Source organism: Xenopus tropicalis, chromosome 3, assembly GCF_000004195.4.
Source record: "Xenopus tropicalis strain Nigerian chromosome 3, UCB_Xtro_10.0, whole genome shotgun sequence".
In the NCBI taxonomy this organism is placed as follows: Eukaryota; Metazoa; Chordata; class Amphibia; order Anura; family Pipidae; genus Xenopus; species Xenopus tropicalis.
In genome coordinates, this window is record NC_030679.2 from 54,420,804 (window position 1) to 54,438,372 (window position 17,569).

The following is a 17,569-nucleotide window of genomic DNA, read 5'->3' on the forward strand; positions in this document are numbered from 1 at the left end:
AGCTTCTTCTTTTCTTCATATTAAGCAGCCTTTCTGCATGTCCATTGATAGAAGAGACAGTGTAATTACAAACCAAAAGAACAAATTATGTCAGGGATTTATCGGTCATTGGGTGAAAAGGCTAAAATGTCTCTTTCAGTAGGCAAGCTTTATGCTTCCCAGACCAGCTGGCTTATACAGTCAACTAAATTGGATTTGTAAAGTTGCTCATATGGACATTTTATTCTTAATTAATATAAATAAGTTATCTTAATTCATTTTGTCTGAATGACCCAATATTATTTCCTGTCTGGTTTGTATCAGACTAACTTGAATTCCTTGAACGTATTTCCTTTTTTCATTAAGCTTATCAAGAATTTGCAGTATATTTGTAAGTAACAAATAAAGGTCAAATATCCATGTCTAACAAACAGCCCATTTTATATTATTTAGGTGCAGGCACAATAAAGTGAAAATAGAAGCAAAACAAAACTTATAGAAGAATTACTAAAGATTAAAACAATTACAAAATATAATAACTACATTGCATAGACATTGACAAGTTGCTGGTCTTGCTTTTCATTTTGTTTCATGCTCTACCCTTTTATATCTTCTTATACATTTTTTTATCTTTATGTTCTTACCCTTCTCCTATAGCATTGTTTCTACTCTTTTTCATGCATAGTTAAAGGAAATAAAACTGGATGTTACCCAGTGGATTTTCTTATTCCCCAATTATATTGGTGTAAAATAAATGTAATACATTTTATAAGGGAAAATTCAACACTCAAGGTGTGTCAGAATGTAGAATATATGAACTTGTGTATAAAGCGATCAAAGTACCACAGATCATAGATTTTGCAGCACTTACAAGCCTGGGAAATCTGCTCCTTCATTTCCCCATCCCAAAGCAAAGTGCAAAGATAGAAATGAGGGGCCCCTGGGTCACTTGTTCATTGTTATAAAGGTGTTGTATCCCTGGGTGCAGAGGTCTGTGGTGTCTTTGTTACCTTGTGTTCTAAATATGCACCTGGGCAATCACCCATTGTAATTAGTAACATTTTTGCTTGCATCTGGGTGAAAAGAAGCTAATTAATGATTGATTGCCATAGGTTAAAGGCAAGGTGCAAAGTATGATAAATGAACCCTACCATCTTTTCATTTTGAAAAAAAAAAGTTTTGAAGCCCTTTGTCTTAATACTTATTACACAACTCCCAGCAGATGCTTTAGCTTCCCTCAACATTGATTTTTTTCTGTGTGTGTTTGGGCTGTCTGTAAACTATGAGATAAAAGAGCCAAAATATTTTTAAACAGGCCAAGAAGCGTTCATCGTAGTTGTTTCTCCATGTATTTTGTATTGAAAAAACTTAATTTCTTTTTTGTTTGTTTTTACAGCAGATTGAGAACGCTCTCTTGGATATTTTTGGCTTTAGTGGTTTTTACACATGCCATTAAAACATTTAACAGGAATTGGGATTGGGAGTCAGAATATACTCTGTTCACATCTGCTTTGAAGGTAAAGTAATAGTGCTGCTTCAAATATTTCAAATCCATGCAGTTGTTAGAGACAAGTAGATTTGCTCACATTTAAACTGTGGGACAACTATATATTACTATATATTAAATATTTAAGAAATATTTAATGGACCTTTAATTCCAAACCTTATTCCCACCAGCAGCCACTACCTATTGGTTCCAGTTGGAAATGTGTTAGCTGTCAGGTACCCTGTTAAAAAAAAAAAGGGGGGGGGGGTGCCAATACTGCCGCAAAAGGGAAAAGGTTACTAAAAATAGGGTGGGGTGTGATTGAATTGGAGGGGCACTGACATGTGTATTGAGGGACCTAGTCAGACAGGCATAGGGAGCCCTGCTACTTAGCACTGGTTTTGACTGCCATGCTTCTCCCTGAAAGAAGCATGGTGGTCAATATATGCTGTGTACCAGGTCCTGGAATTATGCTATAAATTCAAGATAAATGATTGAAATGAATATTTCATTGTATTTGAATGCACTTCTAATTAGTTCAGAACATTAGTTCAGTCACTTTATCTGTATCAGTTTAATAAATAAGCTAGTTATTAGCTCATAATTTTAAAAATGTGGGTTGCATTCATGAAGCAAGATATTACTACTACTTTGCATGAGAAAGGAATGAGGCTACATCATTTGATTATACTTCCCATTTCAAGCACAAAAGCAAATTTAATTTTTTCTATTTCAGATATTGTATAAAGGGTATACATTCTAAATATAAATAGTTTTAATTATAAACTAATGGGTTGCATTGTTAATGTTTAGAAGACCTTCATTATATCTGTTTATGTATTTTCTGTGAATTTTTGCTTAATTCTAACACTTTACTTTTAAGGTTAACAAAAACAATGCCAAGCTGTGGAATAATGTGGGCCATGCTTTAGAAAATGAAAAAAATTATGAAAGAGCATTAAGATTTTTTAAGAAGGCTACTGAAGTACAACCAGGTAGGTTTCCCAATGCAAAATGTAAAACTCTGAAGCAAATTTTTTTTTTTTTTATGTAATGGTTCTGGTTCCAAAACCTTCCCTTTAGTCAGATATTTGTGTTATCGGGAAGTGCACATGCATCTATATAGTAAACAGGTGAGTCTGAGTAACCATTGAGCTAGCGTTTTATTAGTGAATGATAAATATAATTTCTTTAATAATATGTACAGTCCAATGTGATTGCCTAAAATAGTCCATAGAAAATCATATTTTGAAAAGAACAGATGGTTCTTTAGTTTTCTTTGTAGCTAGTTATGTTTTTCATTGTTTTATTCCCTTCAGATAAAAGGTACTTATCTTACTCCTGCTCCTGTTTATGGCTTATGGGTCATTTTGATTGCTGATGCCTCCGGCGGGTACTGCTGCTTATGCAACTTAGTGAAAGGTTCTACAGAGCAATGGGACATTCACTGTAAAAATCATTGATTTTCTTTCAGTGCAGAAGCAGCCCATGTGCCAGTAGCTTGAAGATGGCCATACAATGGCAGATTTAAACTGCCAATTCAGACCGATTCAGCAGCTTCTCTGCCCTTGTATGTAACCATCTGATGGGCCTACCCACTGATATCTGTCCGAAATCCTCTGACAGGTCGACTATGGTCCTGTGAGTGCGCACTCAAACGGGGTGGCCGAATGAGAGTTTTCTTATCTGGATTTATCACATGCAACATGTGCCATTAACCTTACCATTTCAAAAGTGCTGAGTATAATTCTTATCTATCAAACATCCCTTCGAGCTGATGAACTTTTAAATGAAATGTTCTTTATGCACTGAATCCAAGGCAAACAGTTTCTCTTAATTGCTGCCAGTTCGTTCAGTTGTTCAGTCTTGAAGTTGCTTTTGAAGTAATGACATCAACATGATGCAATTTGATGTTTAATATAAACATCCTAAAATTCTTTTATATTCTGTATTAAAATGGCATGTCTCTTCTGTTGTGTGAAAAGTACTTCCTCTCATTCCCCCTTTCTGTCAGATAACTAATTTGCTATCTGCTCTGGTTGTGTTGCTTTTGGCCCACGTTCAGTTTTTAGACTTTCATGGATATTGAACTTGAGCTATTGGCCATCTGCTGCTGCTTAATCATAAATAATTAGTTTTACTGTTATGTAAGTTTCTAAAGTCACAACTATGGCCCATAATTTAATTTACTTAATATAAAATATATATATATATATATATATATATATATATATATATGACGTGTGAAAAGAAAATGCAGTTGTCTTTAAAACTTTCTAAATTATCTTTCACATTCACTAAAGGTAGAACATTAAACTCTGTTTTTTCTCTGTTTCATAATAGGTTATTTATATTAGTAAGAACCCACAATTATTTTTATTTCATTTAATCTAACCACATTATTTAGTGTGAGTTGTCAACATAAAGTAGAACCTGATATTTTTCTATTTTTTTTTTTATAAAAGAGAAATTTAGACAAAATAACATAATTTTAGACACCTTATACCCCCTTTTCAAAATGAGTTTTGTGAATAGTTCTTGTGCTGAACATACACTTGCCTTTTTAATCTGCATGGCTTAAATTTGATTTGCTTTGATTGTGCTTTTCTTTTATCAGAAAATATGATCAGCACAGCCCACTCATTGAACTAATGTTAAAAAAATGGGGTAAACTGTCACTTTTTTATATAGTGTCCATCTAACGAGATGCAATTAAAGATCAATCGTAAAATTTGTTTCCTGTTTTATTAAAAATTAGCTTTCTTGAAATTATCTGAGAGATTAATAGAGAGAGAGAGTTGTGTTTTTCATGAATGGGGATGTGTTCATTTCTGTGGGATTTATTCAGGATTTTTCACATACTCATTGCAGCATACTGTAACACTGTTATGACTAGTGATGAGCAAACCTGTCTCATTTTGCTTCGGCGAAAAATGTGCAAAACGGCAGAAAATTTACGAAAACATGATAGCACCCATTTTGACGCAGGACAAATTTTTAAGCTGCACATTTTCGCGGAAGTTTTGGGAAGCAATTCCCCAATGACGAAATGTGAAAAATTTGTTGCAAATCCATGCCTGGTGAAAATATTCGCTCATCACTAGTTATGACCCCAGCAGGCAATTTCCACTTAGCTTTGTAGTATTGCTTGTCTCTCCTAAACTGCTAAGAAAAGCAATGATCTTTATTTTGGTGATTCCAGAAATGCCACCATCCGCCTCTGGTGGAGACTCCCTGGGTCAGTCACCAAAAATTATCTTATAATTTTTTTTTTTTTTTTTTTTTTTTTGCTAAAAGCGTCCAGGCCATTTTACTGAGAGGCAGTTGTTCAGTGCCTCACTCCCACTTAGCTGTGATTGCTTTTGGTTCCTGTAAACCATGCCTTCATCAGAGCAGTACTCTTGTAGTTAATTATCGTCCCCTGCTTTATGTATTTAGATGTTTGCACATATACTGATTAGTAAGACTATTAATTTAGTAATACATTTAATTTAGGTGTTAGGACAGTGATCCCCAACCAGTGGCTCATGAGCAACATTTTTCTCACCAACCCCTTGGATGTTGCTCTTAGTGCCCCCAAGCCAGGTAGTTATTTTTGAATTTTTGGTTGAATAAAAACAAGAGTTACTACTAAATAAAGCCTCCTGTAAGCTGATGGTGTGCATAGAGGCTGCCTAATAGCCACTCTTAGCCCTTATTTGGCACCTCCATTAACTTTTATGATGCTTGTGTTGCTCTCCAAGTCTTTTTACATTTGACTGTGGCTCATGAGTAAGAAAGGTTGGGGACCCCCCCCTGTGTTAAGGTATCTTTGTTTTTACAGAGTTTTCTGTGCTGTGAAGGCTGTCAAGTGCATAGTACCTGAATTTTTATATGTAATATATGTGTATGTATGTATATCTATAGCTACTTATGTACGCAGCACTGTACATTAGAAGTAGAAGTTTCCTTTTCATACGTACTACAGGATAAGCAATTAACTGGGAAAAGATATGTCTGTTTATTAAGGAAATGTAATATATTTAGCCTATTGACTCTCTTTTAGATCATTATGAACTAATTATATTTATTCATGACTTAAAACTTGTAAAGCGTGGAACAGTCCATAGGCCCAAAATATTTTCAAGCTAAACAGTGCATGCTGCGTAATCTGCATTTTTTTGTTTTCTCACAATATTCAGATGATATTGGTGCCCACATGAATGTAGGAAGAACATATAAAAATTTGAACCGAAGCAAAGAAGCAGAGGAGTCTTATTTGATTGCTAAAGCACTAATGCCACAGGTGAATAATATAAAATATATATTATTGGTAAAATCAGTTAAAATATTTTTTAATGATAACATATAATAGACAATGACAAAATGTATATTTGCTTTAATAAAATTGACCTACCAGCCATCTCCTCTCCATTTCCCCACTCTCTTACCCTAAGGTACACAATACATGTAGCACTGTTAATGACTCTACCCTTTTTAAACTAGTCTAATATTAAAGACTATTTATTAATCAAATTGTCAAAAATAAGTGGACAATATAAGATTGTATAGTGATACTCTACTTGGTTTACTAGGTTTAAAACATCACTGTAATTATTTAAGACTGTATTTCCTATACCAGCATTTGATGTGGAGAAAGCCTCCATTTGGCCATACCATGTAGCAACTCCTATTTATATGTGTTAATACGAATTTGCAGTGGAAGAACAAATACCTTACAGACAGCCTTCCCAGGTGACAGCAACTTGTTGGGGTTTCAAGGCTGCGAGGGCTGTGTAAAAAAAGCAAAGTTTAGATAACCTGATGCACAGAGCCTAAAAGGGGACAAGCAAAATGCATATGCCAGCGCTGTTCTTTGCTTAGAACCTTTTGAGACTACCCACACATTAAAGTATAGAGCATGTAAGGCATAGCAAGACTAAAGTTCATTAACAGCCCTAACAATAGCTTTTACTGCTTTTATCCTGTAGAAGTAAATTCTGTAGGATAAACAGTAAAAACTTTAAAAATGATGAAAATATATTGATAATTTTACTTTATTTCTCTCAAAGTATATATTAGAATTAGAAACATATACTTTCTTTCGACAGGTCATACCAGGAAAAAAATATGCTGCACGAGTGGCTCCTAATCACCTCAATGTATATATAAATCTTGCAAATTTAATACGTGCAAATGAGTCCCGGCTGGAAGAAGCAGATCAGTTATACAGACAGGCGATAAGCATGAGACCAGATTTCAAACAAGCTTATATAAGCAGGTGAGATGTTTCATGTGTTCCTAAGATGATCTTATTGTATAAATTAGACTAAGGGGCCAATTTATTATAGATAAAGGTATTTTCTACCAAGAGGCTCAGTAATACAATATTGATCTTTATTGACAAGTTAATTTCCACACCAGAAAGAATCCTTAAATAAAAATGATTGTCTGACGAGTTCCTGGCATGTCATTAGGATCAGAGAATAAAAATTTAGATGGGTGAAAAATAGAAAAAACATAGAAAATGCTCTGTCTGATTATATTCTGTAAATAACAACTTGACTGTTGAAGACTGATTAGCCACTTGATGGTGTGTAGGAATCAGCTTGCACCATAACCACCAAATTTATGCGCTTGGGGGAGGACGTCGGGTGGGGGCCCACAAGGGGGGTTGGGGGGGTGGTTAGAGGACGCGCCCGGCTGAGTGCACCTGCAGGGCCCCTGGGACGGGAGCCCCGGTGGGCCCTTCGCACCCCAGTCCGACCCTGACAGTTTCTATAACATTTGACCTTACTCTATTTCAAACATAAGGATATATATGCAAATTATAGATTCTGATTAAATGGACTAAAGGGGAACTCCAGCTTCCAAACCACATTTTGTTAAAGAGCCCCATAAAGCACAGAACCCCCTAATATAATTTATAATTTGTTCCTTCAAAGAAGTATGAATAAATTCCATTTTTATGTAATGAAATCAAGCTGCAAAACTGTTCTTCTCCCTTGCCAGGATTTTAAATGATGCAGAAAGAGGAGTGATTTAAACATTGATGTTATAAATTGTAACAATTTCTCCACAGCTTACAGACGGAATGCAGGAACTACATAACCCACAATTCATTGCACTGTAATGTTCCTTTCCTTATTGATATCACGTGTGCAAGGGATTTGGAGGACGTAGACTGAGGACAGTCAACTACTGTTACATTTTATTTAAGTCTTAAAGTACTCAGCCAGATCAGGAGAACAGAGGGTCGTGCTTAGATAACTGTTCCAAACCATAATATTACATTAAAATCATGAAAAGGCTGTATATTTTTTAATTGGTGTATTAGCAAAGTTGCTTAAAATTATGTTTACTTTTTAAAGAGCTTAAAGGACATGTAAACCCCACATACAAAAATGTAATCAGTGAACAGCCTCTTTGAAATCTTTCAATACCTGCCACACTGGTTGTCCAGAGGTTAATAGTAAGGCTGCAGTATCCCCTTTATCACTTAGATTTCCTTCTACTCAGCCCCCTCCCTCAGGAATTTGCTTTGGCTGTTGGCTTGTGGGCATGCTCAGTTGTACTAAGCTCAGATTACTAAACACGCCCCCAGTCTAGCAGCCAGTAAAGAGATGGCATTGCTGGTTCCCATGGAAACTCAGCTCTAGTTGTCTGCTTCAGTTTTTTTCTCCTGAGGGTGTGTGTGTATGGTGTTTGCTGATTTAAATGTAACTGATTATGTATCAGAGGAAAAATGGCCACCGGGGGAAAGCTGCTATTTGCTTTAGGAAAATGTGATGGTGCTGACAAACGGAGGGGATATATTCAGTACAAATGATGCCATTTGGGTGGGGGAGACGTACCCAACTTATATACATTGTAGGCAAATGTAGGCTTTACATGTCCTTTAAGGTGTGTTTGGGTGGAGTTCCCCTTTCATTTGTATATTCTATCTTTAGTGATCTAGAGCCCAGCACAGTTTTGTACAATGCAAATTTATACACACCCCACAAAACTATACCAATAATATATATTTTATTGCAGAGGAGAACTACTGCTAAAAATGAACAAGCCATTAGAAGCCAGAGAGGCCTACATCAAAGCTTTAGAGTTGGATAGGATGAATGCAGATTTGTGGTACAACCTTGCTATTGTTTACATTGAACTGAAAGATCCATCAGAAGCCTTGAGGAACTTTAACCAAGCTCTGGAGTTAAATCCCCGGCACAAGCTTGCCCTGTTCAACTCTGCTTTGCTTATGCAGGAGTCAGGTGTGTTACTATTTGGTATTATTCCTCATTCTTTTTTTCTTTTGTTGTTTTTTTTTTCCCAAAAAAATCTTGTAATTTGTCTTGCAAATATTCAGCTTTAGTCAACTTCTAGATCCAGTCCTTTTTATTCATTTCCTTTAGACACCCCCCAACTTGCCAGTGCCTTGCCTTCTCCAAGCTTTAGCACTAATTCTGAAGCCAAATGTATCACAAGGAAAGGGACCTTTTTTACTGCTTCTAAACAACATGCAACATAAAACCACCATGATTTTGATCCATAGACAAGCAGTAGTTGCTCAGGGGAATCACTGCTCAGAATGCAGTATCCTTACGAAAAAGAAAAATTGGCGAAAACCTCAAAATTTAAAAGAAAATCAAATTCTAAGAATGTTTTGGCCTTTGCAATAATGGGCACCATTTAATACACAGTAGATCTCAAACATTATGTATCCCAGATTTTATATTTCCCTGGAATTGACGCTGTTCCTTCATGGCCCCATTCATGCAAGTGCCATCTTTTTTCTAGGAATTTACTTTTTCTGAATTTTAAGCTAATTTGACGCTCTTCCCCAGGAAATGTAAAAATGGGGTTCTACCGTAGTGTTGTTTAACTAGGATTAAGACATGCTCTGCAAGTTTTAATCAGTGGCACAATAAACATTTTAATATTTTAAAAACAAAATAAAAGACCAGTTATAAATTGTTTTAGAACACCATTGTCTACATCAGTGCTGTCCAACTGGCGGCCCGCATGCGGCCCGCGACCCCCCTCTGTGTGGCCCCCCACCTGTCTGCCTGCTTTGATGGCTTACTCTTGTGTAAGCTTTAAATGGTATCAGTACTGTGATTAACTGGCCCCCTGCATGGTTCTCACCTCAGATTCAGGCTGTAATCAGACTGTATTGTTTAAATATATAATCCCCTGTGTTGTTCACACCTTTTAATCTCTGCATTGTTCACCCCCTGCAGTGTTCACACCTCAGGCTGTAATCACCCATATTGTTCCCCCTGTTCACACCTCAGGAGCAGTAGAAACCCACAAATAATCCCTGCACACTGCAAAAAGAACATATACTGAGGTGGTACTTCAATTAAAAAGTTTTTTAATATATAGTTATTTTGCAGACTGTAGGAGCAGTGCCAGCATTGTGTCACTGTAGGCTGCCTGTGTGTGCCATACACACAGGCATCATAGGGCAAGACGAGTATGGCACACACAGGCAGGGTAGGGAAGGCAGAGTATGGCACACACAGGCAGAGTATGGCACACACAGGCCAAGTATGGCACAAACCAGCAAAGAATGGCAAACACAGTGAGAGTATGGTACACGCAGGCAGGGTAGGGAAGGCAGAGTATGGCACACACAGGCAGGGTAGGGCAGGCAGAGTATGGCAGGTTTTTGCTGTACTACAACCATTAATATGGGTATGGTCATGTGATAACATGGGTGTGGTTTCAAGTGGGTGCGGTTTCAAAAAGGGGAGTGGTCAAAAATGGCTTCCATTATCGGCCCTCCACCACGTAGGTCGGAAAAATTCCATCCCTCGGTACAACAGAAGTTGGACAGCACTGGTCTACATCATAATAGAAGCTAGTTTTAAGATTAACTACCGCATATATGATCCTTATTAATGGTGATTTATGCCAACCCTACCCCTTGCATAGGAGGATTATAAAGTAAAACAGGAGTGAATTTAATTGAAATAGAAGCATGCCTTAGAAATCCTATATTCCCTGATGAAAAACCATTTATACCCTGTGCTGTGCAGAATATTGAAGGCAACATCTGCTTATGTAAGAAGAATCTGGTTAACTGTAAATCTCCAGAAGCTGGAGAAGCTGCTCAGTGAATCCCAAACTGCTTTTCACTAGTTTATATTTTTAACTTTTACTAATCATAATGCATATCTTCATGAACATTTTTCTAACATATGTTATGCTTGCGGTTACAGAAGAATCTGAATTCTGTATCTGATAATAATAGAAAAAAGCATGTTTAACCCCCTTACATAAATGTTATATGCTAACCTAATTAGCCATGGATATATATTACACATGTAGCCCGCTATGAGCTGGTCTTAACCCATGCCTGTATTTAGTTTAGTTTTAGAAAAAGGAATTTTTAATTTCTCTTGTGTTTGTGTCTGTGTATTAAATAAATAGCAGGACACATTAACACATAAGAGGGAATACATAACATTAGTAAAAGGTCAATTCTTTATTAATCATAAAAGCTGCACTTCCTGTAATTCACAGTATAAAATCCAAAACACAAGGGTGTTCAAAAATATTCTTGTACTAACACAACTCATTGGCTAAGTAATGTATTTAAAAATGCAGAATAAAGAAAACCTCAAATGTAAAATGTTTGCCTTTTGTGCAAAGGCACTTACTGTGTAAAAATACCAGATGTAAGTAGCGTTTCTGTCTAAAACTGACAGGCACGGGTGCTCGTTTCTGTGTGTATATGTCATTTGAACAGTTTTAATTTCAGAGGTTTTTTTTTCTCTTCCAAAATATTCATACCTATTGATCTTTTACAAATAGTTCTTCTACAGTTAGCATGACAAGCAATTTATAAAACCTGTATTGCTTCCTACAAAGTAAAGTATCTTTCTAAATGTCGCTCCAGTCCATTTGTGTCAAATATACGTGCTTAGCTTGTAGTTAAGTTTGTGTACTGTTGACAGATGGGGTCTACCTTCTGTTTAAACTGTTAGGCAGTTTTTCCAGATAACAGGTGCTGCTTTGAAGCTTTTGCAAATATTGCAAATAATGGGGCTTCTGTATATTTTTAAGTTTTTTTTCTTAACTATGTTTCCTTATGGTACTGCAGTTCAACTGGCAAGTGTATATAGATAGAAAGTGGAGAAGTATATTAGTTGTGTGTATGCTGCCAGTTGTGACCAGTGGAGTAATTTGGTTACGCCAGGCTCCCCTGCAGAAAAATCTTCTGAGGGGGCTGTGGGGCAACCTGTCCCCCCCTCCCAGCCCTCTGGTGCTGCACTTCTCAGTTATGCTGTTCTAACTATACCCTCTTCACCACCCTCTTATTTTTAGGCAGTGCAAGACTTCGGCCTGAGGCTAAAAGAAGACTTTTAACCTATGTAGAAGAAGAGCCCCATGATGCAAATGGCTACTTTAATTTGGGAATGCTCGCAATGGATGAAAAAAAAGATACTGAAGCAGAGGTATGGATGAAGAAAGCAATACAGTTACACCATGGTTTTAGAAGTGCTCTCTTCAATCTTGCCCTGCTTTACTCCCAGACATCAAGGGAACTAGAGGCCCTTCCAGTGTTAGATGAGCTCCTGCGCTTCTATCCAGACCACAGTAAGGGACTGATCCTTAAAGGTGACATTCTAATGAACCAAAAAAAGGACATTAAAGGAGCCAAAAAATGCTTTGAAAAAATAGTAGAAATGGATCCTAATAATGTTCAAGGAAAGCACAATCTTTGTGTGGTTTATTTTGAGGAAAGAGATCTAATAAAAGCTGAGAAGTGCCTTGTGGAAACTTTGGCTTTAGCACCACACGAGGAGTATATTCAACGCCACTTAAGTATTGTCCGTGGGAAAATAATGGCCCTAAATACTGCTGGGCAATCTGTTCCTCCAAAAGAGGGTGCTCTGACATTGCCAGAACAAGAAAAAAAGCAAGTTGAGGAAAAAGGAAAAAAAAAAACTCCAATTAAAAAACTAGAGGATGAAAGTAATGTACCAAAAGCCAATCCTCCATCAAGAAGCAAAATAGGGCATGTGAAATCAAAACCCCAGCAAGAGAAAAATATTGACAGAGAGGGGCAGAAAAAGTCGACAAAAGAAATCAAAGACATTGAAAATAAAAGAGTAGCTGCTTTGAAGAGATTAGAGGAGATTGAACGTATATTAAGCGGAGAATAATGCGTGCAAGACCATTCAGACTTAATGGGCTGGGGAGGTTAGACACTTTTAAGCTATCATGGACATGAGGGAACTGTGTACATCTGGATTTTATACATGAAAATAAATTGAGCGAAGCAAAATAACTGCTTTGCTATGCCTACTCTGACTTTGTTTTATACTATTGAACATGAACAGACCACGCACTTGTGTTTACTAAAGAACATGAATTCATTCTCATTTTTGATACAGTATATCATTGAAGAACACTATTTTTCTTTATCCTGTGTTAAAGCTGGCCACTTGAAATCAGAACCTGAAAACCCTTTCTACTGAGTATTGTTTTGTCAAGTGTTCTTTTGGTTTTGACTTGTTAATAGGGCACATGTGTACAATAAATCTGCAAGAGTTGGAAAGTGACAGCAGATATATAAGCTACAAATTGCTATTTATTTATTTATTTTTTGAGAATAAGAAAAATATGAACATCTGATACAGTGTGTGCCCCGCCATTGAAAGCATTCCTGCACCTTGATTGTTGCCTGTGAATGGTGTTTAAATTAAAACATAAATGTTTAGCAGAAACATTATTGCACTGTTAAGTGTCAACATGCACAACCCCATTTATATATTGGTATACAGGTATAGGATCCCTTATCCGGAAACCCGTTATCCAGAAAGCTCCGAATTAGAGAAAGCCTGTCTCCCATAGACTCCATTTTAATCAAATAATTCAGAATTTTAAAACTGATTTCCTTTTTCTCTGTAGTAATAAAACAGTACCTTGTAACTGATCCCAACTAAGATATAAATAATCCTTATTGGATGCAAAACAATCCTATTGGGTTTAATTAATGTTTTATTGATTTTTTAGTAGACTTATTGTATGGAGATCCAAATTACGGAAAGACCCCTTATCCGGAATATCCTTGGTCCCGAGCATTCTGGATAATGGGTCCTATACCTGTACAGTAATTTATTCTGTTTCAATTCCAACAAAGTATACACTGAACATCGGGATACATTGTCAGGTCCCCCTGCTCACCATCATACATATTATCCTTATTGTGCTAAAGTCACATACACCTTACTATTTATACAATATTTACATTGGTTTATAAATAGACATTTTATGAGTTCACAGGAATATAGTGTCCCTTTTAATAGATTGGTATAGAATTGAATATCCAGAAGGCTTGGGATTTGAGATTTTCCATATAAGTTATCTTTCTATAACTGCACCATGGTTTGAGGCTTTTAAAATTAAAAACCTAATAGTATTGTTTTACCATGAAGAAAAATGTATTCTAACTTTGTTAAGCACACCAAGCACTGGTTATTGCTTTAGTATTGCAATAATAGAACCCTAGGTCCCAATCATTCTGGATAATAAATGCTATACCTGCACTACCTTTATTTTGGTACTGTGGGCTCCTTGAGTTTCATGGAAAATAACAAAAACGGAAAATGGCTAGTGCATGTCTGATGTGGTTTCAAGTGTTAAATACCTCAGTGGTCAAAATAATTAATAAAGATTTGAAATCAACACTTGTGGGACATGTGATGGTAGCCAAGTGAATATTGCCAACTGCAAGGAATACTTTAATGCTGTAAGTTGCTGACAGATATCACCTAATCTAACTGGCTGATTCCAAGAGTGCCATATTTGCAAGGCACTGACAAACAGCATGGTTAATTGCAGATATAAAAAAGCAAGGCTGAGAAAACACAAAACCTATTATAGCTCAAACATTTTAATTAGTAATAAAGAGCCTTAAAGTTGTTTTAAAGTTCCACAAATATATTTTATATTAAAAATACCCTAATGAAAGTGTTTCATTGAAGGGAAGTTCTGAGATCCAAATAGCAAAATGCTTTGATGCAGCAAGGACATAAAAGGAAAATCACTATAATCACTGAACAATTGTTAGTCCATACAATCTGGTTAAGAATTAGAATTAAGTTTTAATAAAAATACAGTAGGTTCTCAGTTCTCTTTCACATCCAGCTGGTCTTGTGTTGCTAGCTTCTGAAATGACATGGCACAGGCATTACATTATGGGATATAAGTTTTAATTTGATTGACCAGGGGGCATTGCAAAATGCTGCATAAAGGCAGTATGCAATATACCACTAACTTTAAAATATAGACATTTCCATTTTACTGGGACATGCGCTATATTGTTTTCTCTTTTTTTATACTCCATATAACTTTCTTTACAAATATGGTTTGATAAATTTTGTTTTCGCATTGTTTGTAGAAGTTTGCTAGGCTTACTTGTATGATAATGTTATTTGGCTGTAACAGCTTCAGCCTAGGGATAGAGCTATTACTAGTGCATAAAGAGCAGCCGTAATGGTCTCCCAAAACGCCCCACTATTATGTGGCCAAACACCTTTCTCCATTGGTGCCCTCATCTTGACTTGTTCTGCCCAAAATATACATGAGGGCCTTATCACCACACCTGTGAATGCTGACTGAGCAGCCAGCTTTTTACCTACCAGTGGCATAACTTGCAGCTTTGAACCTTGCAGGCAATGGACTAGATTTGGTTGGATTGTGGGTTCAGTTGCGGCCTAATTAGGGAGTGGCTAGGGCAGATCAGGGCAGGGCCCATCACCCCACCTAGGGGGCCCAAGTGACCAGTGGACTAATAATTGGCCCCAAATTGACCAGCAGGCTAATAATTGGGGCCCCCAAGGGGCAAGAGCTCTGCTACTTATAACTATGGGACCTCATCATTACTGATGGCATCTCTATGTTAATATGTATATCAGTGTGTTAAGCACTTACAGTTGTGAGTCTTAACTCACAACGTACTGAGTGGGGAAGGTACGGTATATTTAAAGAGTTCATACTTTTTGATTCATGAGAATTAACAGTACAATTTACATATAATATATTTATAGGATATTTCCTCTTTTAGGAAATGTTTCAATGCCTAATGCATATTGCCCCAGAATGCATTAAGGGCTAAAACACATGGTTGACTTTATTTACAAAGGTTTTATTTTTCTCCTCCTTTATGCTCTTTTGTAAGCCATGTTGTGTGCCTCATAGGAAACAATTACAAGTACAAGTATGGGACCCATCATCCAGAATGCTCGGGGCCTGGGTATTCTGGATAAGGGGTCTTTCTGTAATTCGGATCTCTTACTAAAATTATTTAAACCCAGTAGGAGTGTTTTGCCTCCAATAAGGATTAATTTTATCTTAGTTGGGATCAAGTACAAGGTACAGTTTTATTATTACAGAGAAAAAGTTTGTTAAAAATGTTAATTATTTCATTAAAATTTAGTCTATGGGAGATGGCCTTTCCGTAATTCGGAACTTTCTGGATAATGGGTTTCCGTATAAGGGGTCCGATACCTGTACTGCAGATTTCATATTTCATTATTTTTGTGAACACAAACTTTCAGTGTGGCAGGAGTTCTCTAATACTTGATTAATGTTATTCTGTATTTCTGTTGACTTTTTTTTTTACATTAAATACTATACAAAATAAATTGTGTCAATGCATGTGCGTATTTAGAGATGTTTATTCCTACCGGTAGAACATAACAAGTAGCAGTGGAATTGTAAGGTCAGTGTGAGTAGCCCATTCTTAAATTCAAATTATATGGGGAACTCTTACCTGAATAGCCAGGATTTGTTTAACAATGGAATATTTTAGCACTTTCGAAATAATGGTATATATTTTATTATCCAGAATGCTTGAGGCCTGGGGTTTTCCAGGTAAGTGATCCTTCTGTAATTTGAAGCTTGGAACATTGAAAAAATAAACCCAATAGAATTGTTTTGCCACCAATATTGAATTCAAGCAGCTTTTGTTACCATCAATACAATGTACATTTTTATTATTACAGAGGAAAATGAAATCATTTTTAAAAATTAGAATTATTTGATCCAATGGAGTCTATAGGAGATGGCCTTCCTGGGTTTCTGGATAAGGGATCCCATACCTGTATATGTTAATAATATTGTGAACTAGACCAATCTTAAGCTCTAAGTCTTTATGTACAGGAATGAGTAAAGGAAGTTTAAATGCAGGTAACGTCTATTGCTAAAATATTCATGATTGATCAAATCGTTGTGTGTAATATTTTTTTAATGTAGGCTGTTACCTTTACCTTAGGTTTTGCTCTATTTTTGCTTTTTAAACTGTGGCCCAGGTATAGGGGACCTGTGTTTTTCTTTCTGTAATTTGGATCACCATACCTTGTCTACTAAAAGATCATATAAATATTAAATAAACCCACTGGGATTGCTTTGGCTCCAATAAAGATTATGTATATCTTAGTTGGGACAAGAACATTGTGCAGTTTTATATTTTAAAAATAAATTATTTAATTATAATTGGGTCTATGGGAGATGTACTTCCTGTAATTTGGAGCTTTCTAGTTTTTTGATAAAGGACCCTATACATGTACATACAAAGTAGGTTTTGTTCTACAGCTTGGACAATAATAGTTTATGTTCTGTATATTTTTTCCCAGCTTAAATCTTAGCAATAACTTTATTTGTGACGATTTAGAAATGAAATCCTGTACAGTACCTTGCCTAAGTATTCTTCCCTTGGACTTGAACTACAAAATCCTCATTTAAATCTGGGTCTGAATAGACATGTTATGTACATACTGTGGAATTGGTTCAAATTAGGTCAAAGGGAAATAGAATTGCTATGACTTGCCCGTTGAAATCAGCTGAAGAATTTACTTTTTGTTTTGGACAGGATAAAGAGCAGAAATGAGTCAAACACTTTGGTGCCTTGAGCTAAGCAAGGAGTCTTCAGTTTGTAGTTGACACTAATGTACACCTCCCACACTTTTATGACAAATGAATGTCTTGTGAATGCTCAGATTTGTAATTTAGCAAAGGATTGATAACTGTAAAATTTCTGACCAAATGATAAAGCCAGTGCCAGCTCTCTGCCTATAAAACAAACAATATTCACAAATATATTGTACTGTTATATACTAT

At 36.2% G+C, this 17,569-nt stretch overlaps 1 protein-coding gene across 5 annotated transcripts in view; it reads left to right on the forward strand.

Annotated features, from left to right (window-relative positions):
* Nucleotides 1-13,013, forward strand: part of tmtc3 (transmembrane and tetratricopeptide repeat containing 3) — a 41,760-nt gene extending 28,747 nt beyond the window's left edge. For 4 of the 5 annotated variants that reach the window (XM_031898903.1, XM_031898902.1, XM_031898905.1 and 1 more), the window contains 6 exons: nt 1,376-1,496; nt 2,349-2,460; nt 5,647-5,750; nt 6,556-6,725; nt 8,480-8,706; nt 11,768-13,013. In XM_031898903.1, the coding sequence (XP_031754763.1) occupies nt 1,376-1,496; nt 2,349-2,460; nt 5,647-5,750; nt 6,556-6,725; nt 8,480-8,706; nt 11,768-12,609 (1,576 nt within the window). In that variant the 3' untranslated portion in view covers nt 12,610-13,013. The remainder of the gene's footprint in view (nt 1-1,375; nt 1,497-2,348; nt 2,461-5,646; nt 5,751-6,555; nt 6,726-8,479; nt 8,707-11,767) is intronic. The other variant, XM_031898906.1, reaches the window with a different exon arrangement.
* The last annotated feature ends 4,556 nt before the right edge of the window (nt 13,014-17,569 follow it).